This window comes from Centruroides sculpturatus, unplaced genomic scaffold, assembly GCF_000671375.1.
Source record: "Centruroides sculpturatus isolate CEXI.00-Female unplaced genomic scaffold, Cexi_2.0 scaffold700, whole genome shotgun sequence".
NCBI classification, from domain to species: Eukaryota; Metazoa; Arthropoda; class Arachnida; order Scorpiones; family Buthidae; genus Centruroides; species Centruroides sculpturatus.
Window position 1 is genome coordinate 47,493 of NW_019385123.1, and position 23,941 is coordinate 71,433.

The 23,941-nt window shown below is 31.0% G+C and overlaps 1 protein-coding gene across 1 annotated transcript in view; it reads left to right on the top strand.

Annotated features, from left to right (window-relative positions):
* The first annotated feature begins 1,913 nt into the window (after positions 1-1,913).
* The window catches only part of LOC111635079 (multiple C2 and transmembrane domain-containing protein 2-like), a 41,439-nt gene continuing 19,411 nt past the window's right edge, over positions 1,914-23,941 (top strand). The window contains exons 1-7 of the mRNA XM_023379931.1: positions 1,914-1,963; positions 2,006-2,086; positions 12,024-12,126; positions 12,321-12,422; positions 17,136-17,255; positions 17,342-17,470; positions 17,614-17,664. Coding sequence (XP_023235699.1) covers positions 1,914-1,963; positions 2,006-2,086; positions 12,024-12,126; positions 12,321-12,422; positions 17,136-17,255; positions 17,342-17,470; positions 17,614-17,664 — 636 coding nt within the window. The remainder of the gene's footprint in view (positions 1,964-2,005; positions 2,087-12,023; positions 12,127-12,320; positions 12,423-17,135; positions 17,256-17,341; positions 17,471-17,613; positions 17,665-23,941) is intronic.

Below are 23,941 nucleotides of genomic sequence, written 5' to 3' on the forward strand. Positions count from 1 at the left end.
GGATAGGCAGGGTCAGACCCTCAGATGTGCGAGGATTCTCCAACGATAGACGTGTACGTGTGCTGATCTTTGTAATTATAAATTGTGAATACATGTGACTAATATTATTTTCTTTTTTATTTTGTGCATGTTACAAGTTATAAATAAATATAAACAAACAACACTAACTCGATAACATTAAATCTAAATACCAAAACGATTAATTTACTGTGTTTTTGTTATTTATTACTCCTGTTTTTTAAGTATTTGGTATTCGGCCGAATAGTGAAAAATAGGCCGAATACCAAATAGTAACCGAATATTCGTTACATCACTATTTTGTACAGACCAGGGCTTTGCACTTCTTGAAATTTATGGGGAGCTTGTGGCTTTGACTCCATTTGTGTATTTTTTCTAGGATCTCGTTACTTTTGCTTTGTAGTGTGTTTCAATTTTGGTGTCTAATCATTAGAAGAGTGTCGTCTGCGAAGCCCTGTATCATTATATTGTCTGTGCTTTGAATCGTGTCCAGGAGGTTATCATAAGTCAGATTCCAAAGCCCAGGGCCTCTACGGGAGCTGTGGGGGCATCCTCTGTTCACTTGTTTAATGATGTTCATTCCTCCCAAGAAGAAGCCAGCCGTTCTGTCCTTCAGATAACTATTTAGTAGGTCGTATATATTCTTCAGACATCCATAGGTCCTCAGGCTATTTGTGATAGACAGCCACCATAGGTGGTCGAAAGCCTTTTTAAAATCTATGCTTACCAGCAAGGCATGCTGGTCTTTGTCCCAGGCTTCCTCAATGAAACGGGTGGCTTTGTGAATTGCCATGGTCGTTGAACTACCAGGCCTAAACCAATATTGGTTTTTATTCTGAAGTTTATGGCTTACCAGATGCCAATTGATCCGGTTTGTCATAAGTCCATCAAGGACTTTGCCCAATACCGGAAGAAGACTAATAGGGCGGTAGTCTTGCTCAAAATTCAGTTGATCCTTTTTTGGGATGAAGATGACGTTCACCCCTTTCCATTGGGTCGGGAAGTAGCCTATCTGTAGGCAGCTGTTGTATAATATTACAAAAGAGATGGGAATTTCTTCAAATGCGTGCTTCAGCATTTCGGCTGTGATACCATCTATTTCAGGGGCTTTCCTATTGGCCAGAGATTTGATGGCCTTGCCCACTTCGTTAAAGGTAAACCATTTATCCTGGTAGCTGGTGTAGTTTGTAGTATTATTGTGCCGGATCTGTTGGTGATAGTCGTTGTCTTCTTCTGTATTGTCTTCTGGGAAGTGGTAGTCCAAAATATTTTTGATGTTTTCTTCTATGTCATAGTTATTGTTAGTGGTGTTACTGTTGGTGATATTCAGGATTGTAGCCTTCGCATTTTTCTTGAAGGCCACTTTGTAGGGTTGTCCCCAAGGGTCTTTCAAGTGATCCCCACAGTATTTGCGCCAGGATGCACTCTTAGTTTTGTTTATATTTTGCTTGTAGCTCTTTAATTCCTCATTATATTCTTTCCTCAGGGTCCCTGTCAAGTTGGGATTCTGGTTCCTAGTCCATTTTTTGCGGGCTTTTCTAACTTTTCTTTTTCGGTTTTCTAATGAGCTTGTCCACCAATGGGTCTTATTGGGGTTACTTGCGTTTATTTTTGATGATAGCTTTGCTGCCAGGGTCAGTGAATCCATTATGTGTTTTACATAGTTATTTATGCTTTGGGTGTCTTGCATTTGTTCAAAGATATAGTTCTTCCAGCTGACTGAGTAGATGTTCTTGAATAGTTCCCAGTTTATTTTTCTTCTGTAATGTGGTGTGGTGGTATTTGTCGTACGACCTCGGCCCCTGGCCCTGGTCACAATGTACCTGTGGTCACTGGCCGAGTCAGTGAGGACGGTCTCACACTGCTGGAAGTAGCTGCTTATGCTGTTGGGGGCAATGCAGACATCCGTCCAACCCCTGGCCCTTCCATTAAAGAAGGTGGGGATGTCTGAAGTGTTCATTGAATAACAGTCGAATTCATTTATTAGGTCCTCAAGGAGTTTCCCTCTATCGTCCTATTCCTCGTGGAACCACAGCGGGGATTTAGCGTTGCAGTCTCCAGAGATAAAGTAAGTTTTGCCCTCTAGTTTTCTCATTACTTCGCTTAGTTCTTTTATGCAACCCTCATCCTCATCAAATGGGGAGAAATACACACTCAGTATAAAGTCCATAGGGCCTTGGTGAAGGGCCACTGTTGTAATTCTGTTGGAGCTAAGCTCTGGAACAAGAGCTGCTTTAATGTTGGAGTTCCTTATGATAATCCCACATTTGGATCTCTTTTACGCCTCCCCTTTATTAAGAACACGCCAGGAGCCGAACCTAACAATTTTTTCTTCTATTGTATAGGGCTCCTGGATCATAATAATGTCCGCATTCATATTTCATTTCAATTACTAGAGACGAGGCAGCTTGACTTTTTTGGGTATTGATTTGTAGGAAAGTTGTGGTTGTATTAGACATTATCGGTTGAAATCCGTAAAAGCAGAATGTTCAGTTACTCGTAGATCGTCTGTCTCACCAACATTCTTTTATACTTTTGCAGTATTGGGCAGAACGGTGCGAATGCATTGTGGTCCGTCCAATACATTAATTCCTTTGGTTGTTTTTCGTTCGCTTTCTCGCAGTGTGTACATTTGGGGTCTTCATCTTTTCTCGTATATTCTCCGTACTTATGCTTCTTGGCACAATGACTGCATCTAGTTCTCTGATCGCAGTTGGCCGCCATATGCCCATAGCCAGTACATTTGTAACACCTGAGGACTGGGATATAGTCGTCTATTATTAGCGTTCCCCATTCGTAACTTAGGTGCTTTATTGTTATAAGTATATTTCTTAAGGTTGGTGAAACCGACATTACTATGTGTCTGCAATCACTCTTTCGTTTAGAATTCAGTGCATGTGTTATTTTGGTTTCCTGGCGGATACTAGAGAATGCCATTTTGTTTTTTTTTTTTTTTTCGCGTTTTGTTCATAAATTTTCCGCAGCAATTCCTCCTTTTCCTCTGTTTTTGGGACGTTTAGAATAATGACCCTTGGCCTCCTTTTTGTTGGTCTTGTTATCCGGACCTTTTCATTTATCTGAGGTAATTTCTCTATAGCTTCTTTTAAGTTGTTGGTGTCTTGCTCTGATCTTACCCTGAATTTGAGGCTGCCACTCGGCAGGGTAGTAACCGTTTTTATTCCAATATTCAGACTAGTCGGATTATTTTTCTCTTGTATTTCACCCATAACTTCTTTAGGGCATAGTGTTGAGCTCTCTTCGTTAATTATTGGTTCTATAAGCAGTTCTTGTATTTTGGGTTCCTCCTTTTTCCTAGCCACTGTTTCCATGATAATATTAGTAGTTTGGCTGCCGATGGGATAGTTGCGCTTGACCATATCTGCGAAATTGGGCTTCTCCTCCTTACCCCCGGCCCTTAGGGCAAGAACCATGCCATTCGATGGTTAGCTCGAATCGAAGAAACCATGCCATCGAAGCCACCTTTTGCCATGCCACGTGCATGTCGAGGGCGGCTTGCCTGATGCACTTCCTATTATTCACCGACACCGAGTCATACGAGTTGGCTGGCAGTGCCTGCATAATTATGTCCAGTCCATTCGAGATGGATTCCAAGATGCTTTTCTCTGGTAGATCCATTGAGTCCAAGAATACAATACACAGACCCCGACAATAAGAGCCTTAATACTACTAATATAACTATACTATAAGCTAGTGAACTAGTAATCTACAGCTACACGTTGAGAATTAACAAAAACGCCCGGACAAAAATTTTTTTTTTTTTTTAAATACAACAATTAGAGTAGTAATATATCAGTACAGAATAAAGCTTAAAATAGGCACCCGAATGATATACTCCACTTAATAATGCAGTAATTAGGACCCGAGATAACGGGCAGAAAAACCGCCGAACTAGGGTCAGCTAGGTTGCTGACTCGGCCACGTGCTAAGGTCAATGACCTTTGGTTCCTTTGTCTATATCAAATTTAAAAATGCCCGTAGATCCTAAATTATTGGACAAAAATTTATATTTACAGAGCGGGTAGTATCCGATCATACAAAAGAAACACCCGAATAGGAACCGAATCGGTGGCCTGATAGGCCCGCACGATGGCCCAAAATGCGAAAATTCCCGGTCGTTAAAAAACAAGAACGGAATGCCACATCCAAAAACCAAGGACGGCGTAAGAAAGGCCGTAAAATGCAGAGTAAAATGATATGCAAGTTGATGCCTTACCGGTGGAATTCGCCCGGAAAAAGCGGTCAGAAATCCTGGAAATTCCGGAGGCTGTATCTCCTTAACGGCTGGGCCGATCCGGAAAAACTAGATGTCACTCAATAGCCCTCGAAAAGACGAATCCAACGATGTACATTAATCCTCGGATTGATGAAAATAACTCCAATGCAATGTTCGAAAAAAAGAGCAGAAGCACACATGTCCAAACCCACGACTAGCACGTGGAACCATGATTTCAATATACTGCATATGTTCTAATATAATTTAAATTTGAATGTGTTATTCGAAAAGCCATTGATTCGAATGTCTTTAACCTGATGATGGCTCGTGGAATGGGTTGAAAACGTTTGTTTAGCTGAATAAATGAGCTTTCTCAGTATTAAGGTGTGTTGACTTTATAAAGTTAAAGAATCTGAGTGTGAATAGGAGACTTATCTGTAAAAGTTCGTCCGATGGAGAATTATTTTTAATAAAATAAAAGACAAAACTGTCCAAAAAGGATCACCATTTATTACTTGTGTTCCAAGACTAAAACATTTTCGGCGACTGACCTTTCTTTTTAGGCTACTTGTCGCCGTAAAGTTCACAAAAAGTCCTNGTTTTATTTTATTTTTTTTAATTTTGAATGCTAATAACGAGTAAAATATTCATTAAGAGATATGACACATGACCACTTTTAGGTCTTCACCCTGTCAACCTTTAATTAAGAACCAAAATTTACTAGTATTAATGCCTCTTTATACGTAAGCTACAGTGCCACATTTTGTTTCTTAAACTTTACCCATTCTGAGATATTGTTTAATATCTCAGAACAGAAAATAAAGAAATTAAACAAATTGGATGCCAACACACATGTGCATGCGAATTTTTCCCTTTACTGACTTTTTTGAGGGGTTCAGGAGGTCTCCAAACGTGTAGATTTTCAAAAAAAGAAAAAAACTTGGAGGGTCAAATTTGACACGATTCCAATACTTTTCCGTTTTATATACATAACAAGTTGGTAAGTAAAAACGAGTCAAAGTCAGTGGATTTTTTGATGAGTCCGACTCCGGCTAAAACACCAAAATTCGACGACTCCGACTCCACAGCCCTGGAAATTATTTACTGCAACGTTATATTGTACAAAATGCACATTCTTTAAAAGTTGTACTTATATAAGATTTTATGAGCACATGTTGAAAAATATAAAATATTGCACTGAAGAGGGGCTTAGCATTTATATAAGTCTGAAATGCATATGTGGAAACAATAAAAGAAGTGCCTAACCTGAAAGCTGTAATGATAGTCTACTGAACTTAATTTCAGATTAAGAGACATACATTTATAGATCGTAATAACAGCTACCACAAGTGATATTTTGCAAATATATTGTTAACAAGTTACATAATAATTATGACGTTTTAACACCACTTTACTATATCAAAAATCACAAAGTATAGATTATAAAGATATTTAATCCAGTATTTAGTTTATCTTAAAAAAGAAAACCTGTTTATGTTATTCACACTTAATCATCATTAAAAAAAATCTGTTCTAGTTTTAAAAAAATTTGTATATTTGTTCAAAAATATTTTCAAATATGTTAAAAATTAAAAAACATAAGTTTAAAAATTGTTTGTTATATTAATATCATTTGTTGATTTAAAACAATATTTGACACTTATTGGTACAGTACCATTGCAAAATCTAAAGAAAAATAGATTATCAGAGAAATTGTATGGGTTTGATATCAAGTAATTCATTGATATAGAAATAATTTTTTGAAAAGTTCTAAAAACTATAAGTATAAGAACTTACATGAAGTTCATACTTTTTAGAGTATGCATTCTAATTAATATTGTTAAATGTTATTTTAAAACAGATTTTATTAGATTATAATGTAAGTTCAAATGCCTATGATTTTCTTTTGTTAGAAATAGTTAATAAAGATTACCAATCAGCTATGAGACTTTAAGAAATTTATAGAGACTTGTAAGTATGTATACTTTCTATATATTTTTTTAAGTATGCAGTATAATCACTTAGTCATTTGATTTTGCTTTTCTAAGTATATAAGCATGACATTCTATTTATAGTTTGTATATATGAAAAAATTGGAATTAGGATGAAAAAAAAGATAGTTTTAAATTATGCAATAGTTTATCATCAATAATTGATGAAAAAACTTATTTTTATATTAGATGAAAAAATTAGGGTATAGAATAAAATAGTCAGTTTTTCTAAGTAGATAAAATTGATCGATTAATATTATTTTTTAATGATTTATATATAGTTAACCACAAAATTTAAATTTTCATTTTCATAATAAATTATTTAAATTAGATTTAAGTAATTTTTTTTAGAATACAGTTAATGTTTTCATGAGACTAGCATTAAAAACATTTCAACTGAAATTATATTTACTTTCATTTAATAATTACAGTTCAAGTTAATAATTTAACACTACAATAAGATGAATGATATTTGTATCACATATTACTCTCATTATTCATTATGATTAATATTCCATTTGTGTTCATTCAGTAATAATTGTTTTTAGAATACAGTTTATTACAAATGTAATCAAATAAACAAATTTCTCTTCAAAAGGGATTAAAGTCATCTTATAAAATAAATAAAAATATATGATATAACTAGATTTATTTTATTGTTTATTGTAAAATTTTACAACTGATTTGTAGATTTCTTAAGCAAATGTGATAGTTTTTTATTCCTCTATCTAAATAATTTCCTATAATATAGGCTATATGCCAGGCATTGGCAAATGTGGCTCTTTTTGAGTTACGTGGCTCTTGCTGAAAATGTAATTTCTGCTTTTTATTATTATTTTTACAATTTTATTTCCACACTTTTGTGAAAATATGTTTATTAAAAAATTCAATATTTGTTTTATTTTATATAATAAAATTGTGGTAAAGAATTAAAAAGAATAGAACTGTGGCTCCCATGCATTTTGCAAAACCTACATTTTGGCTCCCACTGAACTCTTGCTTGCCCACCCCTGCTATATACACATACATATAATACATAATATATAATATATATATATTTTTTTACATATGTAATTTTTACTGACAATTATTGTTGATGAAACTTTTTAGTTTTATTGTAATAGTTAAAAATTTTTTTTAAATATATAAACTAAACATACATTTATAGATTTTTCCAAATAAAATTATTCATAATTAATTAATAAATTAGCGAATATTACAAATTTTAGATTTAAATCAATATAATACATCAAAATAATGTATAAAATAGAGATTCTATTGACATATAATAAAGTTTTATGTAACAATTTTGATATATTTTATAAATATCAAATTATAATTGATTTATTACTTAATAATTTCAGTTTAAAAATAAATGTAAAAACAATTATCTTAAATGTTAATAATTGAAGATATATAGTAAATTGAAATTTAATAAACAATATTTAATTTTATTAAAGAAAAAATTTCTATATATAGGCCTAAATTAATTTGAAATATAACGTGAAAGGTAGCATTTCATTAATGTGTAGAAATAATTTTAAATGCCTATTTTTATTAAATTTTATAAAAGCAAACAGCGTTAAACAGCTTTGTTAAATGAGAATGTCCATGAATTTTTTTAACATACTTCATGAATATAAATTTTATTACTTTTCTGCTGAATGCATATGATAAATATATGAAGAATTCAGTTAAGAGGTGATTAATAATGAATTTTATTTATAATAATTCTTATAATTAAAAATTAAAGAAATAACTTAATTGCACTCATAAAAAATTAATCATGACTTAATTCTGATAATTTTTTCTTTGTTGAATACTCCACTAGTCTGAAAAATTAATGGTATTTTGTGTTTTTTTAAACTTAATATAGTTTATTAAGTATCAAAGTAGTCTATACAATAACCTAGATAATAAATCAGATAAAAGAGAATAGAAGGTAAAATATAAAATAGATAATAGATTAAACAAGTAACAAACAATTATTGAAATACAGTAGAGCGTCGATTTTCCGAATCAATTGGGGACTGGGGTTGTTCGTATAACTGATATTTCGGATAACCGATTTATGTACGAAAAAATAGTTTAACGTATCTGATGTTGAAATTTTTCTCCGTTGTGTGTNTAAAAGTTCGTCCGATGGAGAATTATTTTTAATAAAATAAAAGACAAAACTGTCCAAAAAGGATCACCATTTATTACTTGTGTTCCAAGACTAAAACATTTTCGGCGACTGACCTTTCTTTTTAGGCTACTTGTCGCCGTAAAGTTCACAAAAAGTCCTTTTAAAAACACAAAACATCCAATTAAAATTTTATAAAATTTCTGAAAAAGGAACTGGTGACATGCAGTTGTCTTGCTTCCATCATACCTTCTTTTGGGATTTTCTTCTTCTTTTTATCTACTAAAGAGTAGCGCTGGAAAATGTAGATTTTTAGAGAAGTTGCCCCCTGGTGACGATATATGTAGAAATTTCTTCTGTGAAAGTTCGTCCGATGGAGAATTATTTTTAATAAAATAAAAGACAAAACTGTCCAAAAAGGATCACCATTTATTACTTGTGTTCCAAGACTAAAACATTTTCGGCGACTGACCTTCCTTTTTAGGCTACTTGTCGCCGTAAAGTTCACAAAAAGTCCTTTTAAAAACACAAAACATCCAATTAAAATTTTATAAAATTTCTGAAAAAGGAACTGGTGACATGCAGTTGTCTTGCTTCCATCATACCTTCTTTTGGGGTTTTCTTCTTCTTTTTATCTACTAAAGAGTAGCGCTGGAAAATGTAGATTTTTAGAGAAGTTGCCCCCTGGTGACGATATATGTAGAAATTTCTTCTGTAAAAGTTCGTCCGATGGAGAATTATTTTTAATAAAATAAAAGACAAAACTGTCCAAAAAGGATCACCATTTATTACTTGTGTTCCAAGACTAAAACATTTTCGGCGACTGACCTTCCTTTTTAGGCTACTTGTCGCCTTTTTTTTAGGAGACTTATCGTTAGTTGTAAACTTATGAACTCTTAATTATCCTCATTGTTGGCACGATAGGTGGCTCTTCAAGATTTTCCAACATTGTGAAATTATTTATTTTCTAGCATATGCAGCAGATATATATTCTGCTTCAGTGGATGGAAAACTAACAAACTTGATTTCTGTTTGACTAGGAAATTCAACTATTAGCAAGCTAGAATAAATTTCACTCAATGATTTTCTATCTCCAGCCCAATCTACATTAACAAAGCAAATCAAGTTTCTCACCAAGTGAAAAGTTTAAGGAAGGTCATCTCCATGAGTTTTGTGATTTTCATGAACTGCTGATGGTGCAAACAACAGAAGGAAATGACTGAAGCAAAGGTTTTATTTTTGTTAAAAGTTGTACTTATATTTATTGTATTATTATTAAATGAAAGTTTTAACTTTAAATTAGAATTGGATTAAGGTAATGTATCACTCAGTTGCATTCCAGTTCTTTTATTGAGGATTATTCACTCTTCTGCATAGAATTTCACCTTACAACTGCAGTTGCTATATATCAGGGCTTGTATTAATTGTGAGGATCCGAATCCAGACTTTCTGTGTGTTTGTCATTACATCATAATATCACATCTTAGCTATACTTTCGTTTAATAACTGTCAACTTTTAAACATGGGAGCTAAACGTCTGTTAAGTTCTCAGGCTTAATAACAACGCTTTCTCATCACCTTTCGACCTAATATCTCCATTTCAACAATACAACCTGAAAACAAAACAACAACAACAAAGTGACACAGTCGTCGCCCCATCCTGGAAGAGTTCAGTCTCAAGTTCCGTATATTTTTCCGTGTGCGTTGTGCTTTTCACTGGACCATCGGACTTATTTAAGTGCCTATTCTCTGGATTAACATCGACCCAAAATACTTGATTGCCTAACTGGATTAACTTAGTTGTCAAGACCTACTAGTAACTCACTAAAACTCAAGGTATTTATCGCCACACGCAACTTATGTAAACTCTCCTTCTCGAGGACCGCAGAACTGTAAGCGAAATCTTACATCTATTTTAATGTCTATTATCTATATCTAATATCAATTGTAGCAAAGATCTCTAACAGCTAGCATATTTCAAATCGATATATTTTATACCCTGTATGGCCTATAATTATCAATTAAATAGTTGTTACGTTAGCCCGTCTCTGAGTAAGTCACTTCCGGTGTGCTGTCTCTCCTTCCATCCCAAATCCATTCGCTCACACACGCGATCGTTCGAGCGAGAACACAACAGTTTCTGTGTCTGTCCATAAAGACACAGTGGTGTCAGTCCTGACGAAACTTGTCATTGCGATCTTCGCCAACGCGATGTTGACCCTTTGGTCACGTGATGCCGAAGTATAGGGAGGCCCCTTCAGCATTGTCACACAATAGTTATAGCAATGTACAATAATGTTTCCATTGTTTGTCTATTGGCATTATTATTTGACAAAACACCACTCTCCTCTGCCTGTTTCAATTAATTTGAATCTATTGATATATATATTCCTTTAGTCTTCTTTAATCCATAATTTTCATTGATCTAATTCAGCGATTCCCAACCTGTGGTACGCGTACCCCTAGGGGTACGCGATAGGTTGTTTAGGGGTACAGAAAAAAGTTAGTTATTATGGCAGAAAAAATAATATATTATGTATCACAAACTAATAGTATTAAAAAATTATTNAAAACAAGTTCTTATATCTTTGTTTCATGTCAATTATCTATTTTAGAATTAAAATAAATAAACTGTTTATTTTTGACATTTCCAGTATTTGTTTAAAATTTTTATGGAAACACAGTTTCCCTATCATCAAATGTCACAGCACATTAACTTATATGAACTTCTGGTTTGGACTTTCAGTCCAAACCAGAAGTTCATATAAGTTAATCAGGGCTTCTTGTCACTAAGCTTTCCATATCTGGTCTTGACTTTCATCTATCTAACTTCTCTCTCAATATTAAGAAAGAAAAAGCAGATGCCATTAGGAATTTACAGGTCTGCAGTTTGAAAATTGCAGCCCAATGAGGTCTACACGAAGTTTGAGTAAAGGAGTTTGAAAGTTTATGATTTAGTTATAACAATATCACTTGCAATGCAAAATCATATATTTAATAATTCACAGATACTGAAGAGTTCTATTTAATATTTATAAGGAAATCTGTTCAAAGGATCTTTATTCTATTTAGGTGATGTGTTCTTTTACAGTTTTTTTTTTTCATATTCTTGTTTTTCATCACTCTGGGCTCTTTATGAACATTATAAACAACAGTTCTTTAGTTTTGAATACAGTTAAACACTACAAACAAAATATTTTTACTTGCTTTTATTAAAGTCTATATTAATTATAATTATANCGATCAAGATGTCCGCCACGGTTGGGAATATACTAAATACAATGTAACTGGATGGAGGAAAAAACAATTATTGGATAATCATTTTAATTTTTGGTGGCTTTATTATATTATTATCCAACTGTGAGAAAAATAATCTGATAATTATTACTAAATTAATAAAAAAAATACTAAATTTGAATATAAAAAGAATAACCTGAGTAAATTGGTAATGCTGTTTGTTCCTCTGTCCATAACACGTAACACTTCTCCAGTTTTCCTCATTATATGCCAGCGCAATGATAAACTGTGTAAAAAATAAAGAAAATATGTATGTTATATGATCAGAAGGCACTGATTTATATATATATATATATATATATATTTTTTAAATTAATTATTTATAAGACCTAATTTATAATTAGTTCTTAATTTGTAGCCAGGTAAAAGATATTCATTCAGTTATAGAAATAACTGTTTATGATGAAGACAGAGATAAACGTTGTGAATTTCTAGGAAAAGTTGCTATTCCACTTCTAAAGGTAAATTTATAAATTTTATGTTTAATGTTGTTATTTCATTTATTGTATGTTTTTAAAATATTAATTTTTTTATATTATCATTTTAGTAGAATATTTTTATTTATTTAAAATCATAATTTTGAAAGAGAATGATGATAAAATACATTATTGTATATTTAAAAAATATTTTAAAATGCATAATTTTCATATAACAGGTTAAGAATGGAGAAAAGAGATGGTTTGCTTTAAAAGATAAAAAACTAAAGGCAAGAGCCAAAGGGCAAATTCTCTTGGAGATGGATATTATTTATAATCCTGTTAGTATCTATTATTGTATTTAATGAAATTAAAATTATTTTGTGAATGAACATTAAAATATTTAATCCCTTGCCTTATACTTTAGTGATACAAAGAATGAAAATTGGTTATTTATAATTATGGAAAGTAAGAAAATGCATGCCATTTTTATAAATTTATAATAAGAATCCATAGTGCAAAGTATATTGATGAACATATATAAATAAAATTAAACGTTTTCTTAAAAATCAACAACTATTTTATTATTTACATTGCTTTATTTTTACCTCTGCACTTTACATAGTTTCCCTCTATTCTTTACATATTGTTTGTATTGAATTAAGTATTTGTATTGTTTATTCAAAAAATATAAATTTAAATTTAAAATATTACAGTTATATGTACAAATAATTTTGGCCTGTATTATGATATTTTAATATAATGTTATTTCATTTTAATTCTTTGTGCAGACATGATCATATTTGCTGCATTGATTTTATATGGAACATTTGAATTCAATAAAATTGTGATGGTTCCATAGCATGTAAACTTAGACTGAACCCAAACAAAGAAACCAGTCAGCTTAACAAAGGGAATTTTAATTTTTACTTTTGAGGATTTACAACAAACCACTATCATACAATCCAAGGTGCAATTCATCTTTCTTACTCCTTCCTCCTTCCAAGTGCTTCTTCGCATACAACAAATGAGAACCAGGTAGTCAATCAACTGCTTACATTTGATTCTTTCCCGACAGCTCTTATTTCACTGAAAAAAATAATAACAGCCAAGTATACTTAAATACTGATCTTGCAATATGCATACATGAAAGGGAAACAAAGGGAGATGTGAAATAGAATAAGAAGAACAAAGTAACAGGAGGAATCGTGGTTTGAGACATGGGTTGCACATTAGGGTTAACAGATTTAACTCACTTGAATGTAAAAAATAATGTCCTCAGATGATACTTCCTTCCAGTGCTTTTTTTGTCATAGAACACAATGGAACGGCATTCCACCACCTTTTTTTAACCAAAAAAAGCACCGAATAAAAGTAATGCAATATATTTGTAATATATTTCTAGTAATGAGATGAGCATTCCACCACCTTTTTTTTCCCCAAAAAAGCACTGCTTCCTTCTAATATGTACCCTTTGGTATTCATCCAATATTCAAGTACATACAGCCAGACAGCCTGATGAAAAGGATTCCTTCAAGACGATCTTCTCATAGCTTCTGATGACTCTCACTCTGGTCCACCTTCTTCAGCTCAATGCACAGCTGTCTATTTTCCCACTTACTTCCACATGCTTCTCTTCTCTCTCTCAACTTCAGGTGGAAACTACAAGCAGGGTGCAAACACACATAAAAAAGGGCCTGTCACACACGACCTCTCAGTGCTTTTATACTTTCCAGGAGGATATTCTCCCTCTCCCATGTGACTCCTGTTGGGAGTCAAATGGGAAAGAGATTCAGATCCAGATGCCAGTTTCATACAGGCTGTTGAAAAGGCAACAGCACAGAATGAATGAAAGGACAGAGGCGAAAAAAGTGAAAAAGAAAAAATATATATTGTATACATTGCAGAGCATTACAAAAATAATGGGTTCATTATGCATTAACTTATATACATACCTGATCTGTATACTAATAACTAAATAATTTATTAAGTTATCATTTATCATTATTCAGTTTATTAATAATATGAATTTAGATTACCAAATATGTCTTCTATTAAAAGAATTTTTCTTCTTTTCTTTTAATCAGTTTCAAACTTTCTCTTAAGTTCTAAATTTTCAACAAAAATTATTCTGTTAATTGGCAAGCGCCAAATCCGACAGAGGGCGCTGTTTTTGAGCCAAGATGGCTGCCGAAACAGGTAAGGAGCCGACCACGTGTTTGTTCAGTGCCTGAGCCGATTCAGTTTCTATCGGTGACGACTACTGCAAGGACCAAATGAAGAACAAATCATTGAATTTATGTCAAATTCTAGACTATATCGGCGACAGGAAACGTCTTGTAGAAGGTGAAGCCGTTTTGGATATATGTGACGTACACACACACAAAACATAATGTGTGCTACAAACTTTTGACTGGACTATGTCGTATAAGTGCTGAAGACTCAGCAGGGCAGCCTTCAGATTGGTACTAATTTTAACTATTATGATAAATAAAACTTTGTTTTTATATTGGAACATGGTGTATACTGCTTAAAATATTTAAATACTCACCTGTTAACGTGTAATAAACATGCTATCACATGTTTACAAAAACCAGACAGCTACGCTTTGCACAATAATTCTCCCTGTAATTGAGATGAATTAAAATACCAATATCTGAGATTGCAACATTAAAGCAACAACATGAACTTCGGTGTTGTTGTTAGAGTTTAATCCACGAAATATGATGTGTTCGGCATCCAAAACGGCTTCACCTTCTACAAGACAACGTTTCCTGTCGCCGATATAGTCTAGAATTTGACATAAATTCAATGATTTGTTCTTCATTTGGTCCTTGCAGTAGTCGTCACCGATAGAAACTGAATCAGCTCAGGCACTGAACAAACACATGGTCGGCTCCTTACCTGTTTCGGCAGCCATCTTGGCTCAAAAACAGCGCCCTCTATCAGATTTGGCACTTGCCAATAGTAAATTTAAAGTAATATTGTCAAACCCCATTTATTAGTTTCTCAGTTATATGTGTTTTGCAATCATAAATATTTTTTGTATGTTACTTTCTCCATTATAAAACATTTCAGTTATATGTCTTTCATTTATAAGATTTTGCACTTATACAGTACATCATATTTTTCAGTATCCTAAAGCATTTTTTTCTCATTTATGCATTATTCACTTTGAAAAGGAAAAATTCTAACTAATTGTTAAACTGAAAAATTGAATTGTTTTCACTTTGGCTTAGTCCACACTGACATCAAATTTCCAACAAATGCAAAAACAGAGTGGATAATTTATAATGTGATGACATTTCCAACAAGTTTTCCCATTTAGAAAAATTGCTCCAATGCATTGAAAATGTTTGCTTTCCACAATTTGTATATGAACCAATTTCCCTAAGCAAAATAAAATAGCTTTCCATTTTCTCATACATTTTCACTATTCACTGTCAGTGTGAGCTAACCTTTAGATTGACTCTTCATTCTTTTACATGACTGGAGTTTCATTAGAGACTGACTTGTCACATACTCTACTAATATGTGATAAGTCCATTAAAAAATAAGAAACAAAGAAAGTAAATTTTTAAAAAATACATGACTTAATTTCATTGTTTTACTTTTATTTTTATATGTTGTTCAAATGTATTTATACACTAGCAAAGAAAGTCCAGCATTGCCTAGGAATTCAGGGAGGGGGTTGAGTTGTCCATGTTATAAGGTAGCATATGTTTCCCACAGGATGGCAGAGTGTAACTATGCAAACTTTGGTGCATATCAGTACAAGGGTTTGAGGATTTGTAGGGGAGATGAAATCAGCAGGAAGGAGGGTCCAAATTTCATAGTAGCTTATGTACATTAGAAAGTAATAAGCTTTCCAATGATAAAAGAATTAAAAACTCAGTTCAGTATATTCTGAAATTACCTTGAAGTAAGAAACAAACATTCTCTCTTTATATGCATTTATTTACACCTAATTCATGCCTTTTCTTAATTATATTTAAGAATCTATGCAAAGACAACATTTAATGTTTTCTTACTTGTGGTAAAAAAAATATATTGATCACTCACACTTCCAGACCTAGAAAGACCCAACATATAATTAGGGAAGTAAATTCTCATAACATAAGACTAATTCTTATTTTTAAATAATGGTACATTAGGATTAATATTAAAACAATGAATACATGTAAATACAATAGGCTTACATAAAAAATTTAGTTTCATCCAAAAGAAGTAAATTCACTCTTTATAATTGTATCTGATAACATAAGAACATTATTATAAGAAACAAATGACAATAAAAACAAAGCATATATACAACTATCTGAACTGCACAAGTCAAAGCTGAAACTAAATGGATAAGATAATAAGTTTAAAAAAGCCCACCAGGTGGCGAAGGGAATTGGCCTTGAATGCTGTGGTAAATTCATCTTTCTCATGCATTTTCCTTTTATTAATTTGAAAATAAAATATGGCCTATGTTCATCTGAGGGAATAAGCATGCCAATAGCGAAATAATTTTAAAAATCAGTTCAGTAGATTCTGAGATTACCTCCAACAAACAAACACTCTCATTTTATATATTTACATATAGCAAATTGGAACTTCTTTGTTAAGAACAGTTGTACACTGTTAATTTGTGCTGTGCTGTATGTACTTTTGAGATGGTTATATTCACTCTGAAAGCAAGTCAAAAGTAGTTTCATTTGTATATTTCTCAGTTCTCTTAAATAAGCATACAAATGAGGTTCAACTGTATATTTTTGCCATAAAAGGTATATTTTCATAAAATGAAAAGAAACTGGAAAAATAAGGATTTTTACTTTAGTTTTCAATTTATAACTTAATAAGTAATATATTCATTGAAATTTTAAAATGTTAATAGATTATTATAGTTTTAAAATTATTTTACTTTTGAAAATTAAATTAGTCCAGTTTTAAAAAATAATTTAGTGTAATGGTAAAATTTATAACATTAAAATATGAGAGGTAAAGTTCCATGTTGTTTTGAAATAATAAATTTATCACAATTTTATTTTTATTAAATTTATATATACTAGATATTCATGAGGAATGTCAACAGAGTGAAAATGATGGTGATGGATTTTGTTGAAATTGCAAAATTTCTGAATAGTTGTTTTCAATGGGAGTCAACTGTAAGAAGTGTTATTTCCTTTGTGGTATGTAAAATGCACAAAATAATTAAGTTGTGATATGATTTTATAGCAATTTTAATAGCAATATTAAAGATTGTAATTTTTTAAAGGTCTTCCTCGTCATCACTTACACATTTGAGTTATATATGCTACCCATTGCCCTCCTCCTAATTTTCTTCAAAAATTATATTATCTTCGCTATTACTGGTTTCACAACTGGTACAAAAGATGATGATGAGGTACGTTAAGACAATGAAGCATTTTTGCATGAAATTTCATTAACATTCTCTTATAATTTTACTCCAATATATTGCCTACTAGTATTCATCCCTTATCCTTTAGAACAGTAGATCAATAATTAAAAATTCTCTTGGTTCGGTAGTTTGCTGAGGAAGATGAGGAGGATGACGATGACGATAGAGATTCCAAAAGTGTAAGCATCTTTATTATAAAACATTATTTGCTAAATTATGTAAATTGTTTTAATTACACTTTTTCACAATACAGTATTGATTTCATAGTATATATTTTTTAAATTCATATCTGTATAGACTTAGTTTTTAACTTTTATATCCACAAAAATTTTTTTCAAATATAGTTTCACATTTAATTTTTCTTTTTAAATTTTTTACCCTAATCTTTGTTTGGTGTGATTTTATATTAATTCATTTTGTGCAAGTATTATATTTTTGCATCAGTTTTTTTGATACAAAAGATTCACAATTTCATATGCAGACGTTCAAGAATTTTATTGATCATTAGATTAAAAAAGGTGATTGTCTTTAATAATTGAGCTGCTTATGTGATCCCCATATTGTTTTGATTATTTTTATTACATGCCTTCCCTGCACCAGTGAAATTAACATTCCTGCACCTCCCTTCTTACAGAACAAAAAACCCGAGGTAAGCATGGATTTGGATGATGGTTTACTGCTTAATTACCAATTAATTTTTTAATGTGATCCCTTTTATCATGCTTGTAGAATGACTTAAATCACTATCTAACTGCATGATTAACGTTATTAATATAATTAATTTTTCATAAAATCTCACAAAACTTTGCATCATGTTGATAAACAAATAAATTAAATCACAGTTCAGGTGGCCAGTGCTTTTAATTAAGGAAATAAATATTTAGTTTTCTAGCTGTCCATTTTTAGATTAAAACTATTTATTTAACACTTCAGAATGATATAAAAGATATACAATTGGAATCTTATGTTAGAACAAGATTCAACTTAAAATTTCCAGAATAATTACAAAAGAATGAATAAATCTGTTGAAACATACTTGAATTAAATTTCTTTTGTAGTTTTAAAGAATAAAATTCTTTTAATAAAAGTGTTGATTTCCTGAACTAAAGTGGTTTGATTTATTTATTTGTAATTAATTTGTTAACTTACCATAGTATATTTATTTTTAAGTGTATTGATTCTTTAGTAAGTATTACAATGAACATATGGAAGTATTTAAATGATTGAGATAAAAGTAGAATGTCAAAATTTGCCATTTTATAGTTCCATTAAGAAAAATGTTTTTCATGCTGAAATATGAAAAAATTCTTAAATAAATAATAACACCTTTTAAAATGTATACATTTAGAATATTTTAATAAAATAGGATAAATGTTATATGATCTCTGATCATTCTATTTGCCTAATCAAACTATTACTTTAATTAAAGAGCATTTATCATTATCTGTTAAGTACAGAAACAGAAGTAATTTCATTAAAACTCACAGGGCTGGATTTGAGGCAATTGGAGCGATTTGCACCAATCGGGTCCCGCACTTGAAGGGGTCCGCAGGACATCAAAATTTATATATTTAAAAATAGTTTCAAATTACAGAATAGATTAAACAGTTTAGCAATCATGTCGATTGAGAGTCAAGAAGCAAGCCAGTTGGATTTTGATACTATTTTAGAAGATTTTACTGAAAAAACTTTGGAACATATAAAACATCTCTTTATAGGTTTATATTCAATAAAATTCAGTTATATTCATTCATCAACATATTAGATTTTTCATGGCAAAAAAATTATGTAGTTATATTCATTTATAAATATAGAAATACTAAAACATATCTATGTATGTTTATATTCAATAAAATGTAGTTGTATTTATATTTGGTACAGGTTTTTTAATGTATAAATTTGTCTACCTTATGGTTCATGACTTTTGATTTTCATAATTAGATTTTGGATTTTGTTTTAAATAAATATTTAAAATCTATATTTCAATATGTAAATTAACTGTTAATTAATTTTGTTATTTAAAGTTTGAGGGGCCCCGCAAAAAAATTCAATTGGGCCTCGCACCTATTGCATCCGGCCCTGAAAACTCAATTTTAATAACTTTAACCAGTGGTACTCAAACTTTTCAATTGGCAGGTCAATTGTGCATAAGTTATAAGTAGGCAAGCTATAAATATTTTGTATAATCCATATCTATAAAAAATAGGCATGTTTCTGTCATTTATAAGTGATGTGTCAAATATGCTCATGGGCCAGATTTGGCCCTGGGGCTGTATTTTGAACACCATTGATTTTTGCCATCATGTTTCTTAACGTTTTTGAAAAACTTAGCTTTCTTTTTGTTTATGGCGTTTTCTACAAACTCATTCCACTGTATTTTATAAAAAAATTTGTAAAAAGCCCATACATTTTTTTGAAATGACCATAAAAGTTTATTTTAGTAAACAAATCGTTTTAGGTTTTGACTGCTTGCTGTTCTCTCAATTAGTTGTAACCTATGTTCTCTGGAACCAAGTATTAAATTGCCATTGAGAACTTATCAGACAGGAACACTCCTCTTGATGGAAAAATGGATTTTTATTTTCTATTTTTTATAAAAGATATGCATTTCAGGCCTTCAGTCCTTATTACCATGTGTATAATGGTAAAACTATATAAGAAATTACAGAGTGCATTAATAGTTATTTATAATTAACATATGCAAACAACCCACCAAAAATACAAAAATTACGTAAAAATGTAACTAATGGTGAATACTGGAATAACTAATTGTTAAAAACATGGGGTAAAACAAGTAAAACTGAAATAAATTAAAATATAATAAAATAATTGAATATTGATAAAAAAAAAAAACTAATAAGAGGGTACACCTGTAAAATAAAAATAAAAATTTTTGTTAAATGTAGAAAAAATTGACCAATAAAAGGGAAAAAACATTAGGTTTAAATTTGTTTTTACTCCTTTTATTGGTTAATTTTTCTACATTTTAACAAAAAAATTTTTCTACATTTTATTTTTATTTTACAGGTGTACTCTCTTATTAGTTTTTTCTTTATCAATATTTATTTATTTCAGCTTTACTTGTTTTACCCCATGTTTTTAACAATTAGTTATTCCAGTAGTCATCATTAATTATATTTTTAGGTATTTTTTGTGGGTTGTATGCACATGTTAATTATAAATAACTATTAATGTACTCTGTAATTTCTTATATAGTTTTACCATTATACACATGGTAATAAGGACTGAAGGCCTGAAATGCATATCTTTTGTAAAAAATAGAAAATAAAAATCCATTTTTCCATCAAGAGGAGTGTTCCTGTCTGATAAGTTCTCAATAGCACTTTTATGCTTGGTTCCAAGGAACATACAATTCATTTTAGTTTATTGCTTCCAATTTGATAAGAGTTTTTAATTTAAATACTATTTCTCATGTACTTTCAATGTTTCTTTAAAATATAATTAATACTTCTTTAAATATATTGTCTTAAGTTGTTTTATTATTAATTACTCTATTAAGAATTACTTTCTTTGTTATTTGAGATAAATTTTTTAACCTTTAATAATATTTCTGTAAAATACAATGGAACAAGTTTACATAGATACATAAATAAAACAATATTTATTTTATTAAGAGAGGATCAAAAGAGAAAAGACAAAATTCTTAACTCTGCAATGATAACAATTAGTCAATGTAGGTCTATTACTTGTCAACTACCACATGTACAACATTTAACAAAGCCAAGTATAGTTTTCAAACCTGTTCAATGTTTTCTTAAGATAACCAAGCAGCACTGGGTACATTATATAATATATGATAAAGTGTCTAGAATTTGTTTCATAACAGCTAATAAGATAATAACATTAATTAATCTTAAGTGAAAATGTAAAATATTAGTAATGCATAACATTTAATATTACCATTATTATTAATATCAATAACATCAGTATGCATATTTCATTTGGTAGTCAATATAACAAACTTTATGGAATGTTTGGAATTAATTAAGTCAATATAACAAAATTTATGGAATGTTATGGAATTAATTACCATTTGCTTTCACAAGCAAATGGTAATTAATAGGCATAAATATTATTTTCTATAAGTAAATTTATCAAACAGGTACTTAATGATACATGATAAGTTTCACAAGAAATAATGTATTATGATTTTGGGCCTATAACTCCTATGAAGTTTGTTGTAAAAAATTTCAATAAAATTAAAAAATTGAGACTATGAAAATACATTTATCCTGGAAGTTGTGGGGTTATGAAATGAATAATGCATATAAAATAAAGAAAACATATTTGAGCAGTCTTTCAGTTTAACAAAATAAATCTACTCTGTGATGTGCTGTCTTTCAAACTTTTATTTTCCTTTATTTAAAAAGGTTCTGGAGTCCTCAGTCATAAAGTGGTGGAGTTTGTTTTAAATTTTTTGTGAAGTTCTGTGTTGGAATTGGCTTCCCAACAGTTTAAACTACTGATGCCATGAATAGTGATTTTGTCGAATACCAAATATTAGGCTATGCTCTCGGCCAAAGCACTGAATATTTGGTGGCTGAATGTTCGGCAAAATATGTGTACGTTTCGTGGATGACAGATTACGACCTGTCTCATTGCAGTGGGTGCGGTAGCGACACCGCGGGCGCATTTGTTTTATTTGCAAGTAGATCGTGTCACAACATGCATTATTTGTTCATTGTTACATCAAATTGTGTTACTAATAGTCCTTATTACTAAAAAATATCACTGTTTGTATCACTTTGTATGAAAACTGTTTGCCTAGATTGGACGGCAGACCTTTACAAGTGGTGGTCAGCATACACAAAACAGTATCCAAGCCTGACAGAATTCGCTAAGATTTATCTAGCGTCTCCCAGCAGTAGTGTATATAGTGAGAGGCTATTTTCAGAAGCAGGTATAGTTTATGAGGAAAAGCGCAATCATTTGCTATCAACAAATGCTGAAAAAATTGTTTTCATTCATCACAACTTATACTGATAGATTAATAATAACACTGATAGATTTTAAGTATTAAATGTAATAATTTGATTAAAATAAATACTTTTTTGAGTAATATGTGCGTTTTTTTTTTTTTTTTTTCATGATTTGGTATTCGGTATTCAGCCAAATAGTATGCAACATTCGGCCAAATATCGAATATTAAAAAAAGTAGCCAAATATTCGTGGCATCTCTAGTTAAAACTGTTTGATTGGTTCCAATACATTTGTGTACATTAGATACATTTTAAAGTAAAAAATAGTAAAAAAGGTACATTTTGTTTACAAGGAATGTACTGAAATCCCATGTTGGTCAAAGGCAGCAATTGTGTCTTAGCATAGTGAGACATCTAATCAAAACATATAATCTCCATTCAGGTAGTGCTGCTTTAAGAATGGGACTAGTCTTTTCATGATGTACTACATACCAATGCTGTTATATACTTCCATTTTAATGCAAAGTTTAGATGATGTGATAAAAACCCAAGACCACTTACAAAGGCTTATAACTACCTACACCAAAATCTTTGTAGGGAATTTTCCATAATGTTTGAACTTTACTATTGACATAATACCCTTTGCTTTTTCACAGTAAAAACTTATTTCCTCCACATTCAGAGCCATTTAGTGTAAAATAAGATTTGTTGTCTATAACAACATCAAGGTTATTTTTAGGCCATCTTTGTTAGATCTTTGTTTAGTCACTAGAGTAATCGTGTTTGATTTCCTGTTTCACAGTGTATTTTGATGCAGAAATCCTTTTCTACAGCAAAGGGATTTTTAATTACAATAAAGTAAAAATATATTTCCCTTTTCAGACAATACATACATAATGTGTCTTTAAAACTATACGTCCTTTCTCACGCAGTTGAGGGATAAGACAATTCCACGGCAGAGTCGACTTTTTATTTGAGGCTTCTCATCCACCTTCAAATGTGAAACAGTCCAGACTTCCCTCCAGCGGTAGCTCCGCTATGGAATTGTCTTATCCCTCAACTGCGTGAGAAAGGACGTATAGTTTTAAAGACACACTATGTATGTGTTGTCTGAAAAGAGAAATATATTTTTTCTTTATTGTAATATATTGTCCTGGCCTATTTTAAAATTTTAAAAAAGGATTTTTAATTAATTTGTATATATGTAGATGGAGTAGAGACTAAGAAAACTTGACCATGATAATATGTGTTCATATGATTGTGAATGGTGTTTTGTATGAAGACTTAAAAATTTTATCTTAATAAATTTTCAATTTATAATATTTTTATGAAATTGTTTCTGTTTTTGTGCTAAATAGCTGATGAATAAGTTCTTAATTAGAAAAAAAAAACATAAAAATTAGAAACTATAACATCACATCCATTATATTAAGTGTAGTACAATATACTCATCCTAAAAGAAGGAATAAAGTGACTTTCAAGCTTTGGAACTGTTTTGGAATAGCCTTGAAACTGC